This window comes from Saimiri boliviensis, chromosome 1 (genome assembly GCF_048565385.1).
Source record: "Saimiri boliviensis isolate mSaiBol1 chromosome 1, mSaiBol1.pri, whole genome shotgun sequence".
NCBI classification, from domain to species: Eukaryota; Metazoa; Chordata; class Mammalia; order Primates; family Cebidae; genus Saimiri; species Saimiri boliviensis.
In genome coordinates, this window is record NC_133449.1 from 94495708 (window position 1) to 94521275 (window position 25568).

Consider the following 25568-nt stretch of genomic DNA (forward strand, 5'->3'; position numbering starts at 1 on the left):
TGTGGGGCCTGTCCTGGTCATCCCAGAGAGGATCAACCTTTTCCTCTTCTACACTCCCTTCAGCGCTTCAGTCATTAAGTCAGAGAAATTTGAGCACCAGGTGACATGAGGCACCTAGTGAAGGCATAGAGAATTCTGCTCCCTGTTCTCACGGAGTTTCATTTTGTGGGAAAACACAACAAATACACAGAGTCAGCATTCTTTTATGGCCCCTATGACATCGTTTTGGAACCCGTTTATGTATCTCTTCTGACGTTTACGAGCTCCTTCAGGCTGTGCATAGAATCTGATTTATATATAGATTCCCAGCACTCGGTCACTAGAAACTCACATGATCCATATTACACAATCCAAAGTTTGAAATGGATCAAACCAGAATTCCTTCTTCAGTCCCAGTTGTCTGATTCTAACTAGTTCTTCATCCAGTATTATTTCTCTCTGTTAACAGGACTTGGCGGCACAAAATACATCTCCTTTGAGGAACGGCAGTGGCATAATGACTGCTTTAACTGTAAGAAGTGCTCCCTCTCACTGGTGGGGCGTGGCTTCCTCACAGAGAGGGACGACATCCTGTGCCCCGACTGCGGGAAAGACATCTGAAGTCAACACAGAGAAGTTGCTGCCTGTGATCTCACACACAGATTTATACATTTTCTTTCTCAACCAGGCATTCTTGCCTTCTGGTTTCTTTCAGCCACATCGAGACTTTCTTCTTGTGCTTTTCAGTGATACTCACGTTTCCTTAAACCCTTTAGTGCTTTGTGCTAGTTCTAGTTCAGTGCCAGGGAAAAAACTCTCCATAGGCCTTAGGTGGGAAGCTGGTTTGAAAATTTTGTAATTGGATAAGGCACACCCAAATGTAAAAATCCTTTTGAATGATGTCTTTATAAATCTATCTTTCTCTCACTGCCTATTTAAGTGCAATTAATATATGTCACAAATTCAGAAGTTTTCTAAACTCAGTAAGGTAATGACCAGTGGGTATTTACAGTTCTATAACTTTCTGTTGTGTCAAGCCTAAAGTAAGATTATTTGACTTACAATAAAGTTATTCAGAACAAAATCTTTTGCCAGGCACAGTGTGTGAAATAATGATTAAAAGTTGAGACCTGGCCAGGAGCAGTGGCTCAAGCCTGTAATCCCAGTACTTCGGGAGGCCAAGGCAGGCAGATACTTGAGGTTGGGAGTTCGAGACCAGCCTGACCAACATAGAGAATCCCCATATCTACTAAAAACAAAAAGTTGGGTGGGAATGGTGGCTTATGCCTGTAGTCCCAGCTACCCAGGAGGCTGAGGCAGGAGAATTGCTTGAACCTAGGAGGTGGAGGTTGCAGTGAGCCGAGATTGCACCATTGCACTCCAGCCTGGACAACAAGTGTGAAACTGTCTCAAAAAAAAAAAAAAAAAAAAAAGATTGATCGAGGCTCTAAGTGTAAGTAACATTTTGTTGCATGGTCCCATGGTCACTGTATGAAGTGCAGTTCCAATGGCCTGGGGCAGTGCCAACTGGAATAGCATCACACCCTTTATTTAAAGGAAGCCTTCAGTCAGCACCAGACACCTCTTCCTTGCTACCTTCTCTCTCTTCCCCTACTCTTTCTCTTGGAATGTAATCCCCTGCATCTGATGCAGTAACATAAACTCCTGACAGTGAAGCCAATTTTCAGGTCACTCTTCTTGGCAGAGCTTATTAGCTCTGTCCCAGTGTTACAGATCCATATTTTACACTGACTTCCGTAAAGTGAAGGATTGCACAAGGACATCAGCAACTTGGGGCCAGAGATGACATCCTGTTCATCTTTATGTTCTCAACACCCTAGCAATTGAGGGCACATTGGGAGCCTTCAGTGTTTCTGAAAAAGGGAGTAAAGCAGGAAAGACACACAGTCATTACAGTAAAAATAATATCCTGAGCTCCTAGTGTGGCAGTATCCTATAAAATAATCTCAGATAGCAGTATGCAGTTGGAAAGCACCAAGCCAGTATATGCGATAAAGATAGTGCATTATTACACAGTTCTCTTTAGAATGGGAGCATTAGTGACCTTTTTGTCCTTGGTTTTCTAAGGAAATGCAATATAATAAAATGATACACTGAGCAACAGAAAAAATTTGGTGGAAATCAAGTCTGATATAGGCTGAGCATAAGTGAAGTCAGTTTTTTAATCTGAGTGGTAATCACTGTCAGGATGTTTGATAATGTCTGGAATGATTCTTTTGGATTTATAGTTGATTTGAGGTTTTACTTGAAAAGAATAATTTCATCCCTTGTTAGCTGTTTTGCTGGTTTCTACTTCATAACATAAAAGTAAAAGCACTCCAGATTTCATTTTGGATCATCTTACTCGTTCCTCATTAAAACCATAGACTCTCCCAGCCTTAGATCACCCACTCTAAAATTAATGGTGAGGTGGAGTTCCACTTCTAGTAAATAGCTCCAATTGGACTAATTCTCCCCCAAATCAACAATCATTCTGGACAAAATATTTTTCTAATTGCTGAGAACACTGGAGCATGATCCAAAGCAGGCAGGCATTGGAGGGGGTAGACCAGGCGTCCCCAAACTTTACACAGGGGGCCAGTTCACTGTCCCTTAGACCGTTGGAGGGCCGCCACATACTGTGCTCCTCTCACTGATCACCAATGAAAGAGGTGCCCCTTCCTGAAGTGCGGCGGGGGACCGGATAAATGGCCTCAGGGGGCCGCATGCAGCCCACGGGGCCGTAGTTTGGGGACGCCTGGGGTAGACACTTAGAAGAAGAGAACGACACTGGCTGATTTGGCTGTTTTGGTCTTTTATCCAAGGGCAGGCCCCAGCCGGGCATCTAAAACTCTATTAGGAAACCTGTAGTCACACTGGCCTGAGGAACCAGAGGCCAGAGTTTAGGACAAACAGCCTTTGGAAAATGAGGAAAAAAGTCTTGAAAAGGAGAGCCCCAAGTTCATTGTATGAACTTAGAAATTTCTGAACTGGGTATACTTAGGCCAGACTCCAAGCAGCCCAGCCAAGGCTAAAAGCAGTGACTGACAGGACTCTGGGGACAGTAGTGGGTAGGGCTCAGCTGACCAACCCTCTTCCTATGGAAGAAAATTACTTTCATATCAATCACTCAACACAAATTCTCTGAATACAACAAATAAACATTCACTCAGGAAAATACACTATTAAAAGTCTTAGAACAGTGAGTCTGTGTCATCTGAGCCACAACCTCCTTCCATCCCATCCCCACTCCCAGCTTCATGTGACAGACTCTATTCTGGATCAATGCAGCCAAAAAATAAGGGGTCTCTCTTCCCCCAGCTACCCTGGCCTAGGGCTCTGCCCCAGGTGTGACAGGTTGAAAATCCTGGAGCTCCAATTGGCCCTACCCTAGCCTGCTTAGTGCAGAGGCTCCACATTGGAAGGGGCAATCTGAGAAGACCAGGGGCGGCCAACCCATTCACAGAAGGGGTGCTACTCCCAGAGAAGCAGGCTGCTGTCTAGCCCCCAGGAGAGAGCCAGGCTCTGAGATTGGTACCTCAGCAGTTCTGCCCAAGGGGGCTGGTATTTGGTATGGAGAACTTAGAAGTCTGTGCCTAAGGGGATTGTCAAAAACAATGAGAGATCTTGTCAGTGAGCAATTGAGGAGACTGGCAACTCCATGCTACATAGCAAAAAGCAAAATACAGAGCAGCCAGAAGTTTAACACAGAAAACTAGAGAAAGAGATAGCCAAGAAGGGCCTTCCTGGAATCTCATTTATCCTTGAGTGTCGGGAAGTATGTATAGTCTGGGCTATATCCACGCAGAAGCAATCAAAGTGGGATATGAAACAAACTTGGCATACACAGATCAAACAGTTAAGAGCAGAAATCGTATTAGCTCAAAGTGCTTAAGCAAAATGACCAAATACTGGCTGAGTGTATAAACATGTTTGTTCAAAGAACTAAAGGAAATCATATTTTAAGAATTAAAGAAAGGCAAGAGAACAATTACAGTTAGTCCTCCATATCCATGGGCTCCTCATCTGTGGATTCAGCCAACCGTGGATCAAAAGTATTCAGGGAAAAAAAAAGTCCACACAGTTCCAAAAAGCAAAACTTGAATTTTCCACATGCCGAGTACTATATTGAATCAATGCAAATGAAGCGATGTGTAGGCATTGTATTAGGTATTAGTAATCCCGAGATGATTTAAAATATACAGGATGATGTGAATAATTATATGCAAATTCGATGCCATTTTATATAAGAGACTTGAGCATCCATGGAGTTTGGTATTTGCAGGGTGTCCTGGAACTAGTCACCCACAGATACCAAAAGATGACTGTAGTCACCAAACAAACCAATAAAGATATAAAAATTATTTTTTAATAAATCAAATGGAATTCTGAAGTTGAAAAGTATACTAAGTGAAATGAAAAATTCACTAGAGAGGCTCAATAGTAGATTTGAGTTGGGAGAAGAAAATCAGTGAATTTGAAGATGGAACCACAGAAATTATACAATCTGAAACACAGAGATAAACGAGAGAAAAGAAATGCGAAATGTAAGAAACCATTAAGCATACCAACATATGTGTCATGGAAGGACTAGAAGGCTAGGAGAGAGGAAAAAAAGAGGATTAGATCTTTTTCAGGGTTAATGACTAGCTAGGTGCAGTGGCACGTGCCTGTCATCCCAGCTACTCAGGAAGCTGAGGTGGGAGGATTGCTTGTGTCTGAGTTTGAGGCTGCAGTGTAAGCAAACAGCACCTGTGAACAGCCACTGCACTCCAGCCTGCATAACATAGTGAGACCTTCTTAAAAAAGAAAAAGAAAAAAAAAAGTTAGTGGCTGAAAAAGTCCCCAAATGTGATGAAAAATATGAATCTACATATGCAAGAAGCTCAATAAACTCAAAATTGGATAAATGCAGAGAACACACCCAGACACATCACATTCAAAATGCTGAATGCCAAAAATAATGAGGAAATTCTGGCTAGATGTAAAATAACATAGCTATATAATTAAGACTTTTTATTAAATTAGGAAATTAAGCATACATATACAAAAGTACACAAAACATGTTAACAGACAAAACTAAACCAATGGGATGTTGAAACCATTCTGTATTATGAATAGTAAACTATAGTCCCTGGGCTAAATCCTGCCCACTGCCTGTTTTCTTTCTTATTTATTTATTTTTGAGATGGGATCTCACTCTGTTGCCCAGGCTGGAATGCAGTGGCATGATCACAGCTCACAGTAACCTTGAACTTCTGGGCTCTAGTGCAGTGGCATGCTCCTGGCTCATTGCAATCTCCACTCCCAGGTACAAGGGATTCTCCTGCCTCAGCCTCCCGAGTAGCTGGGATTACAGGTGCATACCACCATGCCTGGCTGATTTGTTTTGTATTTTAATAGAGACAGGGTTTCACCATGTTGGCCAGATTGGTCTTGAACTTCTGACCTCAAGTGATCTGCCCACCTCGGCCTCCCAAAGTGCTGGGATTACAGGTGTGAGCCACCACACCTGGCTGATGGCTGGCTATTTTTAAATTTTTTTTTTGTAGAGATCAAGTCTCACTATGCTGCTTAGGCTGGTCTCAAACTCCTGGGCTTAAGTGATCCACCTACCTCAGTCTCCCAAAGCACTGAGATTACCACGTGAACCATCACACCTGGTCTGTTTTCTTTTTAAAAAAGTTTTATTCAAACACAACCATATCTGTTCATTTATGCATTGGTTTGCTGGCAATTTTTTACTGTCTCGACCTTTACAGAAATATCTGCCACCTGTGCTGTACTCTATCTTGATCTGGGTAGTGAAACATACACATACACACATATATTTTTTTCATGAGCTATATAACTGAGTTTTTTTTGTTTGTTTTTAAATTCTACAGCATTTTATTATAAATCAATACAAAATTTTAAATATGGTACACTTTGTATAGTTTCTTGTCCTGGAGTTATTAAAGCTTGTCTTTTTTTCATTAAACAGCAAGCCAACTTGATTGATCTTTACTTGATTATGACAATATGTGAAAGCTTTGGGGGTCGGTCTCTACTGCCTGATGCTTCTGCTGCAGCTCACGCTGGGTCCACTGTTTTCTTGTATGCAAGGGTAACTTTGATTTGTTAATCATTACCTTTAAAACGTTATCTGGAGTGTTTCTTGAGACTTAGAATTAAGGATGTCCTCCTGCAGAGATGATTGTCATTGTCTTTGCCAGACACCTGAGCTACCACCACCCTAGAACTACTTCCAAGTCATTTCCAAAGTTACTTTCACCATCCTGGGGATGTAAGTCTCAGCTACAAATCTGTATGAGAGTCGGCTGGCTTGCCTCCACCCCACTTTGTCCCCTTTCCCTTTCCTATTCTTCCTTCTTTTCCTTCATTTTCTTCCCTCCCTCCATCCATGAAAAGGAAAGATATATTTCTAATTCACATTTATATGTGGTGGTGTTTTTTGAGGTCATACCTATATTAGGTTCTCCTCTTGGAGTGCTCAGAGATTTTACTTCTCTTTCTCTTACATTACATCACCTACACTACAGCTTAGTTTCAACAGAGGAGTTTGAAACAAAATTGCTTGCTTCTCTGGGTTCTTGAAATCTAGCCTGTCAGCTCTTCTGTGCTTTTATGTTTAAAACAAACAATTTTTTTTCTCAGCAGAATGGCTCCTTACATTTAAGAAGAGCAAGCCTTTTTCTCTAATGTTTAACAAATGAAAAAACCTAACTACAAATATTTTATTAGTTACTTCCACTTTGTTCCACATTCCACAATGTTAAGATTTGCATTGATCACATCTATTTCATGGGCTTTGATTTCAATGCACAACTATCTTATAGAATAAATTACATATTTAAACCTTGTAATAATATTTAATATTTACAATATTATAAAATTCTTTTTTTTTTTTTTTTTTTTGAGGAGTTTTGCTCATCACCCAGGCTGGAGTGCAATGGTGCAATCTCAGCTCACTGCAACCTCTGCCTCCAGGGTTCAACTGATTCTCCTGCTTCAGCCTCCCGATTAGCTGGGATTACAGGCACCTGCCACCATTACCGGCTAATGTTTGTATTTTCAGTAGAGATGGGGTTTCACCATGTAGGCTAGCCTGGTCTTGAACTCCTGACCTCAAGTTATCTGCCCACCTTGGCCTCCCACAGTGCTGGGATTACAGGCGTGAACCACCATGCCAGGCCAGGATACTATAAAATTCTTTTTTTTTTTGAGATGGAGTTTCGCTCTTGTTACCCAGGCTGGAGTGCAATGGAGCAATCTCGGCTCACCACAGCCTCTGCCTCCTGGGTTCAGGCAATTCTCCTGCCTCAGCCTCCTGAGTAGCTGGGATTACAGGCATGCGCCACCATGCCCAGCTAATTTTTTTTTTGTATTTTTAGTACAGACGCGGTTTCACCATGTTGACCAGGATGGTCTCGATCTCTTGACCTCGTGATCCATCCACCTCGGCCTCCCAAAGTGCTGGGATTACAGGCATGAACCACCATGCCCGGCCTAGGATACTATAAAATTCTTAATGGAACTAGTCTGCCCTGAACTAAAGCCATGAAAATTCAGTCACTGAAGTTAGTGAAAGAAACAGTTTCACTAATGAGGCAATCATTCTACATGAACCAGGAACAAGTCAAGAAATTCAGTAAACGGATCTGCTGTGGTGCAGTGTGCCCTGGAACTACGATGGTTACCACTCCCTCAGTATTGCCCTTAGTGAAAGCTTTATCTCTGGAAAAAATTTCGACATATGCCTACAAAAGAACTCAGTGCTGTTAGTAGAGCAGAACTTTAGAAACTAGTAGAGAAATCCTTGAGATGACAAAAGTGAAGCCCAAGGTATATGTATTGCACACCGTGGACCTGCCGACAACTGGACACTATCCAATTTGTAAGGAGGGGGTTGCCCTCAAGTCTTTGAGTCAGCACAATAAATAAACCCTAACTCCTTTGGACAAGATTATGTAAAACTAGTTATATCAAAGCAAAACAAAAGTTATAGTAACTTGCATATCACTTAATCATAGTGTTTTAGAAACTGAAAATATATACTCAATTCTCAATCATCTTTAATGAGGCCCATTCAGACTTGAGGGCATCTCTCATTTTCTGCCTGGTTATTAAATGACAGATTAAAGAAACTCAGGGATAAGCATAAGGTTAATTCTAGAAATATCAAGAAATAAGATCTGGAAGAGTCTTAAGGATCAGAATGAAATACATCTGCTTTGGAAAGGAGGAAGTGGAAGTCCAGAAAGAATAAAGTTTACTCAAGACTGCAAATAGGCCAACACACTAAAAATCAGACATCTTGACTCCTAGCCCACTGTTCCCAAAAACATGAGCTTTTTTCTTACACATAGAGATGATGACGGGCAAGTGTCATCTCTAAACACATGAGATTTTTTTGAACACTGAGAAGGAAATGTCCAGGTGACATACATGCCAAAATGTACATAGTGACCTTTCAGTGCAAAAAAGGGACTAGAACTCCATTATAAAAATAAGAGCAGACTGACTTCATCCCTGACATCTAGGAGCATTTACACATTTTACTCACTTGCTATGAGTAAAATGACCTCCCACATTCTGAGGGTGGTATGGTTTCAATGTCTCCCCCAAAAGTTAATGTGTTGAAAACTTAGTTGCCATAGAAACAGTATTACGGGATAGGGTCTTAAAGAAGAGATTAGGCCATAAGTGCTCTGTCCTCAGGAATGGATTAATCCCATTATCACAGGGGCATGGAAGTGGTTTCTTGATTTAAAAAAAAAAAGATGAGTTCAGCCCAAGTTCTTCTGTGCTTTGCATACTCACTGTTGTCTTTTTGCCTTCTGCCATGGGATAACCCTCACCAGGTGACAGCGCCAAGATCTTGGACCTCCCAGCCTCCAGAACTGTGAGCCAAATAAACTAGTCTTTATAATTTACCTAATCTGCGGTATTCTGTTACAGCAGGAGAAAAGGGACTAAGATAGAGGGGATCTTCCACAAGAAAACTCCAGTCGTTTCTACTCGATTGGTTTCTCCAGGTTTCAAGGAATTAAAAAATGTAACTAGTAAACTACCTAGTGCACAGAATACTGTGACTTTAATCATTAAATGTTCTTCAGATTCCTTCTCAAATCTTTAGATTGACCAACTGGGATTAATGAGAAGAAAAGGCCCACCTGGGCACGGTGGCTCACGCCTGTAATTCCAGCACTTTGGGAGGCCAAGGTGGGTGGATCACAAGGTCAAGAGATCTAGCTCATCCTGGCCAACATGGTGCAATCCCATCTCTACTAAAAATGCAAAATATTAGCCAGGTGTAGTGATGCATGCCTGTAGTCCCAGCTCCTCGGGAGACTAAGGCAAGAGAATCACTTGAACCCATGAGGTGGAAGTCGCAGTGAGCCGAAATTGCGTCACTGCACTCCAGCCTGGGTGACAGAGGGAGACTCAGTCTCAAAAAAAAGAAGGGAAGAAGAAAAGGCCCTTGAGGACAGGGACCGTGTTTTATTTACTCCAGTTCCTTATTTAGCACCTGAGCACGTAGATACCTTAAAACTGCTGAATGGATGTCCGTCTAGGGATTTATGATTTTGTTAATAAAGTCGATTTGACATTCTTTTGCATTAAAACTCAAATCTTAAATGATATGCCTTAAGCAACACTAGAAATGACTGGTGTGTATAAGATTAAAGGCAAAAGGAATGAAGATAATTACTCTAATCTAATTGATAAAAGTCATTTCCCACATGGGTAAAGGATACAATTCTGCAGCCTCTATACATGTGTACTGGAATTGAACAATTAGGCAAGTGGATGGGGTGGTTGGTAGGAGCCCTGTTTCTCACTGTTGGAGTGGGAGGTTACAGACATACAAAGGGAAGTCTGGAATGATCAATATGGTAATAGATTAGAGGTAGAGACATAAGTGTGAACTCATGTTTTACTCACTATAGATACAGATGGTTACATATAGAAACATCTATAGAGATGTACACCTATAGTGGGTAATATACATACATGTATTTCCTTGCTCTGTCAGTTGAGGAGACCTAAAAATAATAACACCCCAGTAGCAATCAGCATACTCAGCACCCAGATCTCAGTTTTTAACACCCTTTTCCAAAGAAAGGAGCCAAGGCTCCTTACAGAAATGGCTCATTCTAGGGCTCATACAAAAAGACACGAGAGCATCCTACAGTACCAGAAAGGATGTGTTCAAAGAAAACACAATGATGGGCTAAGTCACAGGGAAATGGGAGCTAACTGAAAGAGCTTTCAATGTTCAATGCAGAAAAGAATTTGAGTTAAAAAACAAAACAAAACACACACTTTAGATTTTAACCCCAAATATAAAATAAGTATCCATGAGTCATACTGACATAAATCATTGAATAAAATTAATGGTAGAGGGTAAGTCTCCTGCGCAGAATTCTAAATCATTTATGTACTTCGCCAGCAAAGTAACTCTCCATTACTTAAGTGACTTACGGTTATTTCTGTTTCCAAAGAGCACAGTATGTATGAAAAGAGGAAACAAATAACTTTTTTTTTTGGAAAAAATATCATTCAGAAGACCAATAACTTCATAGCAGAAAAAATTGACAAACACTACATCAGCCAAATGAGGTCAACCTCAAAAGTAGTATCATGTTTACAGTATGTCCTCAAACTAATGTGATGAAAATGGCAATTTACCTCTGTGGTATTCCCCACAGAACATATAGCCCAGTCTCATCATGAGAAAAACATCAGAAAAATTCCAGTTGAGGAACACTCTCCAGGTATTACCTGACCACTACTCTTCAAAACTGTAAAGTCATCAAAAACAAGGGAAGTGTGAGAAAATCAAAATAAATTATGAACTTTAGTTAACAATGAGTCATTTCAACAAAGGTACCATACAAATGTATGTTAGCAGGGAAACTATGGAGTATGTTAAAAACCTGTACTACTGTGGGAATTTCTCCAGAAATTTAAAACTGTCCTAGTTTGTTTTTTTAAAGTTTATTTTAAAAAATTACATAGCAAGGCAGAGAAAACATAACAGAAGGCTTAGAGAGAAACGGTTTTATATTTATGAAAAGTAGTTGTCTTTCACCATATCTGGTAAAGCATTTTACAGTCTCCTAAGGTTTTAACTGTTAGTCAAAGAAATAAATTTTAGTTCAAACTGTTTACCTGAAGATTAAAAAACAAAACAAGGCCAGAGGGCCAGGCACAGTGGCTCAACCCTGTAATCCCAGCACTTTGGGAGGCCAAGGTGGATGGATCACAAGGTCAGGAGTTCCAAGACCAGCCTGGCCAACATAGTGAAACCCCATCTCTACTAAAAATACAAAAATTAGCCGGTGTGGTGGCAGGCACCTGTAATCCCAGTTACTAGGGAGGCTGAAGCATGAGAATCACTTGAACCCAAGAGGTGGATGTTGCAGTGAGCCGAGCCCACACCATTGCATTCCAGCCTGGTAACAGAGAAAGACTCCAGCTCAACAAAAATAATAATAAAAAAGGTAAAAAAAGTTGGCTAATTTTACTTGAGGAGAAAAGATAGGGCTATTAAAGACTTATTTCACTAGTCTGATTTTTGATTAAATTGAATGCTTTGTTAAATCTGAACGTTAACAGCTTCCAATTGGTCCTGGAATCAAATCCAAGGTCCTACATAGGGTCATACATCACCTGGCTCCTGCCTACCTTCGACTTCATTTTATACTCCCATTGCCCCTGTTTTCATTCACTTGGGCCACACCAGTCTTTCTGTTCTAAGAACCTAGTAAGCCTTAGAGCTTTCATGTTTTGTCCTTGTCTGGTACCTGCTACCTACTGCTGGGTAGCAAACTACCCCCAATACTTAATGGCTTCATACAACTTCCATTTTATTCACTCATGATTCTGAGAGTCATCAATCTGGACTGATCCCATCAGGGGGCTCATCATTGCAGCTTTAGTCAGCTGGCAGCTAGACTGGGGATAGGTGACTAGTGGTCACATGTCTGGCTGTTGGGTGAGCCATTTATTTCTTTTTCTTTCTTTTTTTTTTTTTTTGAGACAAGAGTTTCACTCTTGTTACCCAGGCTGGAGTGCAATGGCGTGATCTCAGCTCACCGCAACCTCCGCCTCCTGGGTTCAGGCAATTCTCCTGCCTCAGCCTCCTGAGTAGCTGGGATTACAGGCACGCGCCACCATGCCCAGCTAATTTTTTTGTATTTTTAGTAGAGACGGGTTTCACCATGTTGACCAGGATGGTCTCAATCTCTTGACCTCGTGATCCACCTGCCTCGGCCTCCCAAAGTGCTGGGATTACAGGCTTGAGCCACCGCACCCGGCCGAGCCATGTATTTCTAATGGGCATACTAGGGCTTTTTCACATGGATGCAAGTAGAGGTCCAAGTGCACGCGTAGAAGCATTCACTTGATCAAAGCAAGTTACAAGGCCAGTCCATACCCAAGTGGTGGGAAGCAGACTCCAGCCTTGATGGGAGGAGTATGCAGCCATTCAAAATCGGATACAGGTAGAATGCTTCTCCTGAAAGCGTTCCATAGCCGTGCCTCAGTCATGCTCTCTTCAAAGTATAGTATCTTCAGAGGCCTTTCCTAACCACTGTATTCAAAACAGCTCCTCACTGGGCTTTCTTCCTCCTTCTCCTTTTCATGACCCTCTTTTATTTTCTACCATTACATTTATTGCTCCATGGTTCCCTTGCCTGCTTTCTCTATGGAAGCAATGAATTAACACGGCAAATTAAGTACCTGCCTTGTTCATTCCCAACAGCTAACACAGTAGGTACTCAACAAATATACAGGCAATTCACATCTTTATTTTTTATTCCACATTAAGAAAGATGATCAAGTTATTAAACAACTGAAAAAGTAGTGCACTTCAGTTAGTAAAATGCACTTTAGTAAAACCAATCTAACTGGACCTAAGATTTTTGTCTCTTCTGTCCAGACAAAAAAATGAAGAACCTACGTGTCATGTACAAAGGAGAACCCTGGTGTGGTGGTGTATGCCTGCAGTGCCAGCTACAAGAGGCTGAAGCAGGAGGACTGCTTGAGCCAAGGAGTTCAAGGCTGCAGTGAGCTATGATTATGCCACTGCACTCCAGCTATGGGCGACAGAGCAAGACCTCATCTCTAAAACAAAACAAAAGATAAAGTTGAAAGTTACCTGAGTCTTTTCCAAGTTACTTAATTTAGAGCATCAGTCTCCAAATATAATAACATTAAGATATCAGTTTAGAAATTAACTTTTTTTCAGATCACTCCAACACAAAATCTCTCAACTGAATCTCTAGTTTGTCTCACTTTGTTAAGAGCTTATTACATGAGAAGGTTCAGAGACTTTTATTTCCATCCCTCAGCAAGCAGTGACAGTCAACATTAACAGGCTCTGTAGCACCATGACATCCCAACATCAGACCGCTCCAGCCACCCTCTCATTCAAAGAAAAACTGCAAGATATGGCTGGACTACTCGAATCACATCTGATCTTAAACAATCCAGGTAAAGAAAGTTGTACCATAAAGAATATTTTCCAAAATCGTTTACTCAAATAAAAACAGATCAAGTCATTACAGAGCATTTTTCCATTTTATTAAGAATAAGAGACTCAAGGTAATTTTACTGTTTATTTAAATAAGGATAAGACTACTTAAAAGACTTTTTACATACAAAAATGTACAAGGTTAAACTTTTCTGTACTTAATTACAAAACCTGCACAAGCGTTTAATAAAAGAGCACACTTAAAAACATTTTGACCATTATTTAGCCTCTAAAAATTACTGAAGTTCAACAGTAGTAAATAGAGGAAGCTCTTACATATATACATATTTATGATTTAGTCTACTGGCAGTTTTACTTAATGTAAGTTTTTAAAAGGTCACATTGCTATTGAATGAGTCTCTATAGATCAGTTTTAGAATCATCTCTCAAAACTTAAGTCAACCAAAATATTATTTCAAATAACAATTCCAATTCTGAAGAATTTTAATACTAGCAAATATATTATGGCTATGGCCTCATAGTAGTAACTGAACCAACTTTCCAAAGTGTCTGGTAGCTGTCCAGATGAATTAGGTTACTTTGGAAAACTGTACTGTCTTTACAGCCATTGAGAAGCCATTCAGTGCCCTGGTGCTGCAGGGTCTTGAGACTTTCCAGAATTCACACAGCAGTCTATGATCCCTCAAATGTAAGAGGACAGGGGTCAGCCTATCTTCACCCCTCAGTGAATGAGGAGGGCCAAGCAGTATGACTTGCAAACCTAAGCCAGAAGCTTGGGATCTACAGTAAAAAGGAAGAATTAAAGTAGAGAAAGAAAATGTGTAAGAAGAAAGGGAAAATAATGAACAAAGAGGGAAAGGAAGAAGAAACAAGGATACCTGCTAATGGCAGGAAGTGATAAAGTGCCCCTAATTACAACTTAACAAGCCTCCCACTAACTCTAATGTCATTCATTTGCCTATTCCAGTAATAAAAAAAGCTGGCTTTAGTGGACTATAGAATCAAGAGCAACATTACCTACTTCATGTTATTGAGGAACTAGTATTCTAAAGCTGTCTGCCATTCAAATCAAGTTCTTCTAACCTTTTAAGCAAACCAAAACACTTCAAAACATAGGGCTCCCAAGGCTACTGCTCCAGATTCCCAGCATTCAGCCTGCTTCACTATGTGGAGAAGGGCATTTCAAGACAAACTGTATCCATACACCTTCAGAAGGAACAAAGCTCTAAGGAGGTGGGATTATGTTAATACATAGTACATGGTTTAGCATTTCTCCACATTTCAAACTCAAAATAGCTCAATAATATGCTGCTACCATGAGCATTGATTCTGAATGTTGATAATATAAACTTCAATTTGAAGCAACAATGTTACACAGTTCAGCTGTTATTACCAACCTACTCTGTAAGTTAAAATACAAATAAAATATTAATTTTATTGACTAACTAAAAATAAGTTCCCACTGACTTAAAATTGTCAAATAGCTAACTATCTCTCAACTAAGAGAGAAACACAGATGGAAGCAGAAAGGACAAGTGAATATAAAATAAAATTTGTCAATCTACTCTAAAATCTGCACTTTTAAAATTTTCCTTTGCATTTATTTATGTATAGGATCACAGTTGCTCACCAACCTTATTACGTCTATCAGCCCTGCAGATAACAATTTACTGTTAATAATTTATGCAATACTTAGTATGTTTTGTCTTATGTGTACAGATTTACAGTCTGGAATAAAGGCAGAATAATTAAAAATTATTGGGTTAAAGTCTTAGTATGGTACTTACCTGCAAGGCTGAATTAATTGTTTGGAAGGCTATTCAATAGCTGAACTAAAATGCTTGTTTTAACAAATCAAAAGAGGAACAAGACTCCTTTAAAACATATTGAAAAAGGTTTGAAGATCAATCATATAAAGAATTATGAAGTATCCTTTGCTCTTACTTAGAAATACACAGCAGAACAACAGAAACTAGAAAAAATGAATATAAGTAAACCCTATCTTCCCACTGATTTCCATTATACAATTGGAGTGAAAATACTACTTGAACAAAAATAAACAAAAAACCTTAGCAGATAATTCTGTGCGGAACAGCCCTGTGGGAAGTGTCTATATTACAGCTGCAGGAAACCTCACCTAAGCTGGGAGTCCATCTTCCTATGCTGCACTCTGTAGTGACTTCTGACTCCAGCAGCTCCTCTACTGCTTACTCCATATTATGCTAATTTTTGCCCCTGACTGCTATGCTTCCTGGACTCTTCTAAGTTCTAGAATTCTATGCCCACTCCCAATTCTCTAAACTTAACTGCCATCGAATACCATCTCTAACATGATTACTCAGTTTGAAGATATTTTAAATCAACTTCATTTTGAAAAGACTAAGCTCCCAGGAGCGGTAATAGCTGAACTCACAGAGTGAGATCACAGACTGCTCATGAAAAGAGTATGTAGGACTGCTGCATGACAAAAAACATTCTAAAGGATGGTCCAGGTGCAGAACCAACCTGTCAACTCGTAATATATACATCCACTGTTATGACTTCAAAGAAAGAAGCAATAGCAAGCACTGATTCCCTTTTGCTTTTTATGGGAAGAAGCAATGTAAGCACTTAAAGAACAGTATTTTTATCTGTATATTCTGAATAGTTTTCCAGCAGTACTACAAAGATGCTTTTCTTGGTGAACCTTTTAGGATGAATGTTGTAATATTTACTAAAATACTGTGACAAACTGTTTCATGTTTCAAAGAAATAAAAATGGCAAACTAGCAAAATATTTGAGTTTTTTAAAAAAATCTCAAATTTCCCCAAGACGCTGAATAAAGCTAATGAGAGTAACTCTTAAAATTCACTGGATGCTTTTCTTTTTGAGACAGAGTTTCACTCTTGTTGCTCAGGCTGGAGTGCAATGGCACAGTCTTGGCTCACTGCAACCTCCGCCTCCTGGGTTCAAGCAACTCTCCTCCCTCAGCCTCCTGAGTAGCTGGGATTACAGGCATGCGCCACCATACCCGGCTAATTTTGTATTTTTTAGTGCAGATGGGGTTTCTCCAGGTTGGTCAGGCTGGTCTGGAACTCCAGACTTAGGTAATCTGCCTGGCTCAGCCTCCCAAAGTGCTGGGATTACAGGTGTGAGTCACCGCGCCCAGCCAATTCACTGGATGCTTTATAGTAGGCTTGTAGCTAATGATTTGACTAGGGTCATACAAATGACATATACGAAGCCATTGGTTTAAAAGATATTCTTTCTAATCAGGGCAAGACAGGCAAGAATTTTAAAAAAGAAAGGGAGGGAGGGAAGGAAGAAGGAAAGGAACATAAATCCTTCATTTTTTTAAACCTATTTGAAACCTCTTAAGAAAATTTCACAACAAACAGGATTTCTGTAAATACTGTCAATATATATGAACATATTTGAAAAACTACAGTTACAGCATATTTACATTTTCAGAAACTTTCCTTCAGGGCCAAGTAACATGTTGTATTTTCCTTTTTGCTTGTGGGGGCTTCAGATTATTCTGAAAGAAATGAACAGAAATCAGTTTATACTTGCAGAAATATCAGAAAACAATTTCCTAGTGTTTTATTTCAATGTATTTAAAATGAACATTTTAAACCAAGGTTTACTATTAATGTATTAATGAAAGATCACTGCTGCCATCTGGTGGGAATATTTTTCTTTTTCTTTCTTTTTTTTTTTTTTGGAGACAGAGTTTTGCTGTTGTTACCCAGGCTGTAATACAATGGCACCATCTCAGCTCACCACAACCTCCGCCTCCTGGGTTCAAGCAATTCTCCTGCCTCAGCCTCCCAAGTAGCTGGGACTACAGGCGCACACCACCATGCCCAGCTAATTTTTGTATTTTTTAGTAGAGACGGGGTTTTACCATGTTGACCAGGATGGTCTCAATCTCTTGACCTCGTGATCCATCTGCCTCGGCCTCCCAAAGTGCTGGGATTATAGGCGTGAGCCACCACAGCTGGCCTGTGGGAATTTATTCCAAGAGATAGGGGAGTGAGTTTTCTAGCTCTGTGGGTCTCAAACGTTTGTAATAACAAAGCACTTAAAAACATGCCGCCTCAAGACTGGTCTTATCCCAGAACCAATTAACCAGAATCCATAAAAGGTAGAGGGATTGACTTCTTTTTGCTTTGTTTTTTTGGGGAAGCTTCTCAAGTGATCTGAACAGAGTTGAAAACCATTTGACTGCTCCGGATCTGCTTCCTCCCTGTCCAGCTCATCTCTTCCATCAACTTTACAATCCAAAGTCAATGAGAAATAGGCTGGGCAGGTGGCTTACACCTGTAATCCCAGCACTTTGGGAGGCCGGGGTAGGTGGATCATTTGAGGTCAGGAATTCCGAGACCAGCCTGGCCAACAGGTTTGGTGAAACCCTGTCTCTACCAAAAATGTAAAAAAAATTAGCTGGGTGTGGTGGCAGGTGCCTGTAATCCTAGCTACTTGGGAGGCTGAGGCAGGAGGATGGTTTGTACCTGGGAGGTGGAGGTTGCAGTGAGCCAAGATTGCGCCAGTGTACTCCAGCCTGGGAAATGGAATGAGACTCCGACTCAAACAATAAACAAACAACAACAAAAATGCAAAGTCAATGGGAAATGTTAAGAAGAAGAAAATATTTATGTGTAGGCACACATATAAAAGAATCTTTTATCCTTATTGCTTTATATATAGCTATATATATATATCTCCCTCTAAGATACATATATATATATAAAGATACATATATATCTAAAGATACATAGACATATCTATATATCTCATATCTATGAAAGAGTAAAATTTTCTGGGGTGGAGAAATGCTGTTTAAGAGCCTGGGAAAAAAAATTCTTTGAGGCTTACTCCTTATGGCAGTATTTGAGATGTGGCTTTATTCTTCCAACTCTCATCCCATACCCTCCCTCTTCTCTCCCACAAAGGTAGCTGAAAGGAGTATGGAGGCAGCATGGCTTCCTAAGTGTGTGCCCTGGGATTAAACAAACCTAAACTCAAATTGCAGTCTGGTTGCTTACTAACTCTGGAACTCCCAACAAACTTATTTACTAAGCTTCTGTTTCCTCATGAAATAGGAATATCAAAGACGCCTACTTCATAGGGTTACTGAAAGCATACAATGAACTAATATAAGTAAAGAACTCATAACCAGTCAGGTGGTTTTCTTTTTCCAGGGTCTAGTACTTTAGAATGTTTGAATTTACTAAATTTTGATCCCTTTGATACATGATTACATGGTAATAATAATAAAGCCAGTATATTACAGGAATAATGGCTACTAAACTACTAGGTATTTAAAAGTAAAAGCACTTTTCTGAAGAGCCTATACATATTATATGTGTGTGTGTGTGTGTGTGTGTGTGTGTGTGTGTAATCATCTCACCAATTAAACTGTAACACAACACGTTAACTGCACCAAATTTGCTAAGAAGCATCCAAATGATTCAACATAGTAGAGCACAACATAATAGGTTTCTCCAACTTCTGCTATACCCACAGAGCTAGGTAAAATGAGCAGTAGGTGAGGCAAGTGGCAAATCTTAAAAAGATTCTAGTGCAGTTTTTTTTTTCTTTGAGAGGGAGTCTTGCTCTGTCATCCAGGCTGGGGTGCGATGGTGCTGTCTTGGCTCACGGCAACCTCCACCTCCTGGGTTCAAGTGATTCCCCCGCCTCAGCCTCTCGAGTAGCTGGGATTACAGGCACCTGCCACCACACCTGGCTAATTTTCATATTTTTAGTAGAGACAGGTTTCACCATGCTGGCCAGGTTGTTCACAAACTCCTGACCTCGTGATCCGCCCATCTCGGCCTCCTAAAGTGCTGGGATTACAGGCATGAGCCACCGTGCCCAGCCTGGTGTGGTTTTAAGGTATGAACAAACAGACAGCCTTATGGTCAGGCCCCAAATGCTACTTAATATGTGACCCTGGACAAATTACTTAATGTTCTAAACATTGCTAATAAAAGAATATTTGTCTGTTTTCATTCCAAGACAGTTAAAGGAACTTAATGAGAAAAATCTAGGAAAACTGCCTAATGTAGAGAGATCCTCTCTCTACGCATTTTAAGCAGAAATAACTTGAGTGAACTTTTAAAAACATTAATCAGCATGGATTTTAAAATTCCAGAATTCAAGTACTTGAAAAATGAGAGTATTATACAAATGGGACAGACCATCAAAAGTGTTTAAAAAAAGAATGTAGCACAGTTGACCCACTTCCCATTATGAGCCAGACTGCTCAGGTTTCATTCAGACCACTTACCAGCATGGAAACCACCCCCATACTTACGATGGCCTCTGCTTCTTCTTTAGGAGCAGCTCGCTTTAACTTCACTGGAGTAGTTCCAACAGGGGACAATGGTGGCGACTTCACAGAGCCTGAAGGACTTTTCCTATGCGTTAAGTCATGGTTCTGTTTAGTGTCATTATTATTGTGTTCCGTTTTATTGTTCATAGGCAAATTGGAAGACAAAATTAGGGGTGAAACATTCGAAGAGGAATTTGATAACTTTCTAAAGGCATTACTGGTAAAGCTTGCCTGAGGTGGAGGCTTGAGTCGATCATTATCTCCATTCTCTGTCTTTTTCACTTTTATGCTTGTACTTGTTGAACTTCCATCAAATACAATGAGGGGTCTTTTCCTTAACCCGTCTACAGCGCTACTCCTGAAATCAAAGAGATGTGCTCTTGAAAAATACCATCTGGAATGGCAAACCAGTTCACTGGAATTCAAGTTCAAATAAACAATAACCAAGAAGATTTATTGATAAGACTAATCTTTTCTAAGTGGGACTATTAGAAATTAAATTTTCTATGTTCACTCTAAATGAAAGAATTTCCTAGTGTTTTATTTCAAAGTTTAAAATATTTATGTACAAGAAATTCAAAGTTAGCTTTGAATTTCTTGTACATAAATATACAAGAAATCTGTATATTTATGTACAAGAAATTTTGTGTATTTATGTACAAGAATCTTGTGTACACAAGATTAGCTATTTTTAAAACATCAATTAACAAGATACAGCTATTTTTAAAACATCAATTAACCATCTAGCCCTGGAACTTAAAATGAGATTTCCTAGTTAAAAAAACAAACACCAGCTTATGGATAGGGTTATCTTAACCATGTAATCAGTTATTATTTAAAAAGGATAAAAAAAACTATAAAACTATACCAAGACTACCACAGTGGTAATCTACAAATGAGGCACAGCATTCTGTTCCATTCACTAAAGGTCTCTAAAGCCAAGACATTTTCTAAACTATTTGTAACTATGATATCTGTACAAGTTTAATTGTAAAATTTGGCAAGTTTCTTCATAGTTACCTTCTGGAAATCTAATTTCCACTCTTAATTGTAAAGGTTAATAATGAAAGCATTCGTTTGCTTATTACTCATCATACCTCAAGCTATATAACAGATTAACTGAAAACAAACAAACAAAATCCTTTTTTTTTTTTGGGACAGAGTTGCATTCTTGCAGCCCAGGCTGGTGTGCAATAGTGCAATCTTGGCTCACTGTAACCTCCACCTCCTGGGTTCAAGCAATTCTCCTGTCACAGCCTCCTGAGTACCTGGGATTATAGGTGCACACCACCAGGCAGGCCAATTTTTGTATTTTTAGTAGAGACAGAGCTTCACCATGCTTGCCAGGCTGGTCTTGAACTCCTGACCTTAGGTTATCCACCTGCCTCAGCCTCCCAACATGCTGGGATTACAGGCAAGAGCCAATGAGCCCACATTAACAAACAAACAAACAAAAAAACTTTTTAATTAAACATGTTAAAAAAACTTGAGGTAGCCAGTTATTAGGAGGAACACTTCAGCTCTGCTACTCAAAGTGTGATCTAGAGACCAGCAGCACAACATCATCATCATCTTGGGACTTTGTAAGAAATGGAGAATCTGGGGCATCAACCTGAACTATGCATCAGAACACATATTTTAACCAGATTCCTACGCAGCTGGCCAAACTCAAAAATTCTTGGGTCATCAATGAACATCATTTGGTAGAAAATGAAAAGTAAGATCACTGTATACCCACTGCCTTTGTAGAAAGGAAACAGAGGGACTGAGAGCAGGGCTTGACAGCTTGTTTCATCTAAGATTCAAGAGGCACATTAAAGTTTGAGAAGCACCAGGCTATGTTGCTATGGACCTAGTCCTAGCTCTATGTGACCTTGGGCAAGTTACAGCACTTCTCAGGATCTCAGTTTCTCCACAGATAAAATAATAAGCAGTTTAATAATACAAAATGATCTCTTGGCTCCTTCCAGTTTTAATGCTCTGAATCAATTGTGAATTTAAAAAATAGAGTCAAAAAGCCTTTCTGAAATGATTTTGAGGGACTATCAAGACGGTTGTAAGATGACTGCTTCAAAGGAAAGAAAAACCAGCACAGAAAGTTTTGCTTATAAGAACAATATGCCTGAATGTGCTCATCAAGAGGAAAATATTGGCTGAATAAGAGCAAAAGTAAATTAAAAGGCATATGCAGTGTAAACCATATTTATGAAAGTTAACACCAATACATAGTCTGTACTGGTAAGTAAAAGTAAACATCAAGCTAAAATGATGGTCAATCTGAAATGCGTCCTTGATCAAAGGTCAGACTTTATTTTCCAAAAGACAAGGAGCAGACATGTATTCTTTGACTATCCTTCATACTTGAAGAATAATCTCAATCATAAGTTTTCTTTGTAAAACAGAGATTAAAACTCAGAGAAACATACTTCCCCTTACGCCCACCCTCCTACTCTGTCTTCTCCCACTGTCTCTAGTGTACTGCCTATGACAGTGCCTTACAAAAAGAAGGCCCCTTACCCTCCCCACACACCTTAAATAAATTAATTGATCAACAGTATCCACTTTAGATATAATAAACAACAGAAGAAATAACTACTTCACTTAAGGATCTTAGGACATTCTGTACTTATTAACCAATCAACAACACTGATTAATCAGATGTAACTTTCTTTAAAAAAGAAAATTCACTTGCTTGTGGTTTTATAAAAAATTTTTTGAAATTAAAAAATTTTAAATAGCATAACTCAAGCTAGTTAACAGGCCCTTCATTTGTGTATTATTGAAGGACGTTAGAGTTTTTTACCTGACCTGACTGTTTTCTCAAAATTCAGGAAATCCTATTGGCTCTACCTACAAAATACATGTAGACCCCAGCCTACCAAATGTACTATAGTCAAAGCTGCTGCCATCTATTGCCTGGATTACAATACAGCCTTCTAATTTGTGCCCTTGCTTCCACCCTTGTACATGAACTTCCCCTCCCCAGACACCTTAAATCACTGCTTAGGACAGCAGCCAGAGTCATCTTGTCAAAATGTACATCTAATGATGTCACCACTCTGCTCAAAATCCTCTAGTGGCTTCTTAGAGTAAACCAAAGTCCTTACAATGACTTATAAAGGTTTCCATGATCTGACAATCTCTTCTGTTCACCCCGAATACAGCTCGTTCCTCCTGCGGCCCTGACGGCCGTTTTGTTATTCCTGGTATATGATGGGCACATTCCTGATCCAGCCTCTTGTATTCTGGCCCAGAGTGCTAGCTTGTTCTCTTATTTCCTACAGGTCTCTTTACTAAACTGTCATTTCTCACTATGATTATTCCTGGACAAATTATCAAAAATTGTAATCTTTTTCCCTGGCCTTTACTACTAATTTAACAATGCTGTTATATAGTAACTCTGTTATTATGTTTCTCCCAAATATGAGCAGGGAATTTTGTCAGTTTTATTTACTGCTATACACATAGTGGCTGGTGCTCAATAGATCGTTATTGAGTACATAATTTTTTTTTACTTAAGTTTACCTCAGGAAAAATCAGTAACTGTTTAGTTATAAGATAAACTGAAAGCTAGAACCACCAAAAAGTACCTTTTAGTCTCATTTTTAATCTCATGGTGTTCTCTTTTCTTTTCCATCATTTTCCCCCATCTATTCTTCGGCAAATCCCTCTGAGGCAATGGTATTGCATGCTGGACATAAAGGTCGGTAAGACTGTCTTTGTTTATTCTTGCATCAGTTTCAACAGCTATGTTCTTCTGTGGGGGGGAAAAAGTAATTTCAAAACAACATTCTTAATTTTAATAACTAACCATCTTACCTAACATGGTAAAACATTACTGCTTAAATCACAAATTAATTAAAAAACCATTTTCACAATAACGTGAATACTTAAAGGCAGTGTTACAGGCTACATTCTGTAAATATTGGGTTCAGCCCCATCTTAAAGACAATGGTCACATTTTCTCAGTGTGACAAGGATTGTTATCCACAACTGCTCAGTCAACATACCAAGCATGAAAGATCATTTCCAGTAATATTACCTTAACATACAAGGGGACTGAAAATAAGGGACTGCCCGGGAAAAACAGACAAAAGAAAGTGAACAATGACTAACAATCACCACATTCTGTCAATAAGCTACCTTGAGTGTTGCTATCATGATCAGATTAGTGGGACAGAGGTCTTAGTCTTGTAAATTTTCTCGTGTTTCTCTAATGTAGTACTTCCTAAACTGAAGTTAACTATAAAGATTTCAAATAACAACACAGATAGAAACTGTTATCCCCGTAGTGATGACGGTAACAGTACATCATTAGAAAAGCCTGTACCCCATTTTCACTGGTCCTTTCAAGTAAGCTTCCAGACACTGTCCAACCACCTCTATCTAAATCACCTCATTCTTCCTCATTTTCCAATTTGTTCTTGACATCACGAAAAACACTAGCATAAACACAGGAGTGTCATGAAGACAGTTTGGATTTAAGAAGGAAAAGTGAGACTGCTAATGAGATCACAGGCTCTTCAATTTCAACTCAGAAATTGAAAACATGTTTTCAACTGACAAACCTATATCCTCTAAGAAAATCTAATAAAAGCACATTTTACTTCTCTTTCATATATTGGACTATTTTCACCCTGTTCTCACTCAGAGGTAGGGGAAACTCCCAGGATTCCCTTGGATAACATTCCCAGAGAATTCATAGGCCCGTTACTTTGGGAAATATTGCCTTGCTACATTTCAGGGCATATTCCGTGACTACTTAACGAGAAACTGGTGACAGAGCCCAACAATCTGTGTTTTGGCAAGCCCTCGACTGGTTCTTAAGTACATGAAAAGTTTGAGAACCACAGGTAAAAACTTACTGACATAATTAAAATAAGCTCTACTTGGCAAGAGGACTTGAAATTAAAGAAAGATAGGGTATTAAGGGGAAAACCATATGGAAAACAACAAAGTATGCTACATAAACCCCAATAAAACTTTCAGTAATTCTCTATCACTTAAAACATCAGGTTTTTCCTTTCTCATTTTTCGCCTACTATCAGAGGCCACACAGGCTGGAAAAGAGCACGCGCTACATGAAGAGCCAGGAGCCCTGAATTCTCCTCCTGGCAGTACCATTTACAGATGTTGTGACCTTAAACAAGTCACTTTATCTCTCTGAACTGTTTTATCATCTTTAAACGGTGAGGGTGTGGAAAGGACAGTTTCTCAGACGCTTTCCAGCCCTGACAGTCCATGATTTCTACCTTCCCTGCTTATTCTACGCTTCTTCCCCACTTCCTTTCTTCCTCAGGTTGGTGCTTACACACAGGCAGAGGCGGTGGCCTGGGACTCCTCTTTTTAAGCCATCGGGATGGACAGATAAGCCCTATTTCCCAACATTTCTGATATTCTACGGGCGTCTATTTTTTCGGACAAGGGGCGAAATGCGGGAGCGAGGGGACAGCTGGCTGCTCTGTATGGGTGGAGAGTGGCACAAACCCAGCGGGAGTGTCCGCAGTTACCCAAAGCTACTTAAGGAGAGCTCAGATGCAAGCGCCTCATCAGGGAAGGCCCACCCGTCCGCCTGCCCTCCACTCCGGCGCGCCCAACCTGCTCCAGAGTGAGGAGAAGGAACTCCTGGGACAGCAGCTCGGGGTGCAGCAGCAGTTCCGAGTCCGTGCAGCTGCGACCGCCCACATCCCCCGCCATCGTCGTCGCCAGGAGACCCCGGTCGGCTACCCACAAAGCCCCGCGAAGAAAGCGTTCCGGAAGTGACGTAC

The 25568-nt window shown here is 39.9% G+C and overlaps 2 protein-coding genes across 4 annotated transcripts in view; one reads left to right on the forward strand and one right to left on the reverse strand.

Annotated features, from left to right (window-relative positions):
- Positions 1-1063, forward strand: part of FHL2 (four and a half LIM domains 2) — a 79209-nt gene extending 78146 nt beyond the window's left edge. For both annotated transcript variants that reach the window (XM_003922781.4, XM_003922780.4), the window contains exon 6: positions 449-1063. In XM_003922781.4, the coding sequence (XP_003922830.2) occupies positions 449-600 (152 nt within the window). In that variant the 3' untranslated portion in view covers positions 601-1063. The remainder of the gene's footprint in view (positions 1-448) is intronic.
- On the reverse strand, positions 1-25555 carry C1H2orf49 (chromosome 1 C2orf49 homolog). 2 transcript variants are annotated; one of them, XM_074400487.1, is made up of 5 exons: positions 25399-25555; positions 23391-23557; positions 20032-20158; positions 19783-19905; positions 1-17001 (listed from the first exon to the last, which is right to left on the reverse strand). In XM_074400487.1, the coding sequence occupies exons 1-5, from the start codon at positions 25495-25497 to the stop codon at positions 16945-16947; spliced, it is 573 nt and encodes a 190-aa protein (XP_074256588.1). In that variant the 5' UTR covers positions 25498-25555; the 3' UTR covers positions 1-16944. The 2 variants fall into 2 exon arrangements, with proteins under 2 accessions (XP_074256588.1, XP_003922832.1); XM_003922783.4 differs by having other exon boundaries at positions 19783-20158.
- Positions 25556-25568: the final 13 nt, after the last annotated feature.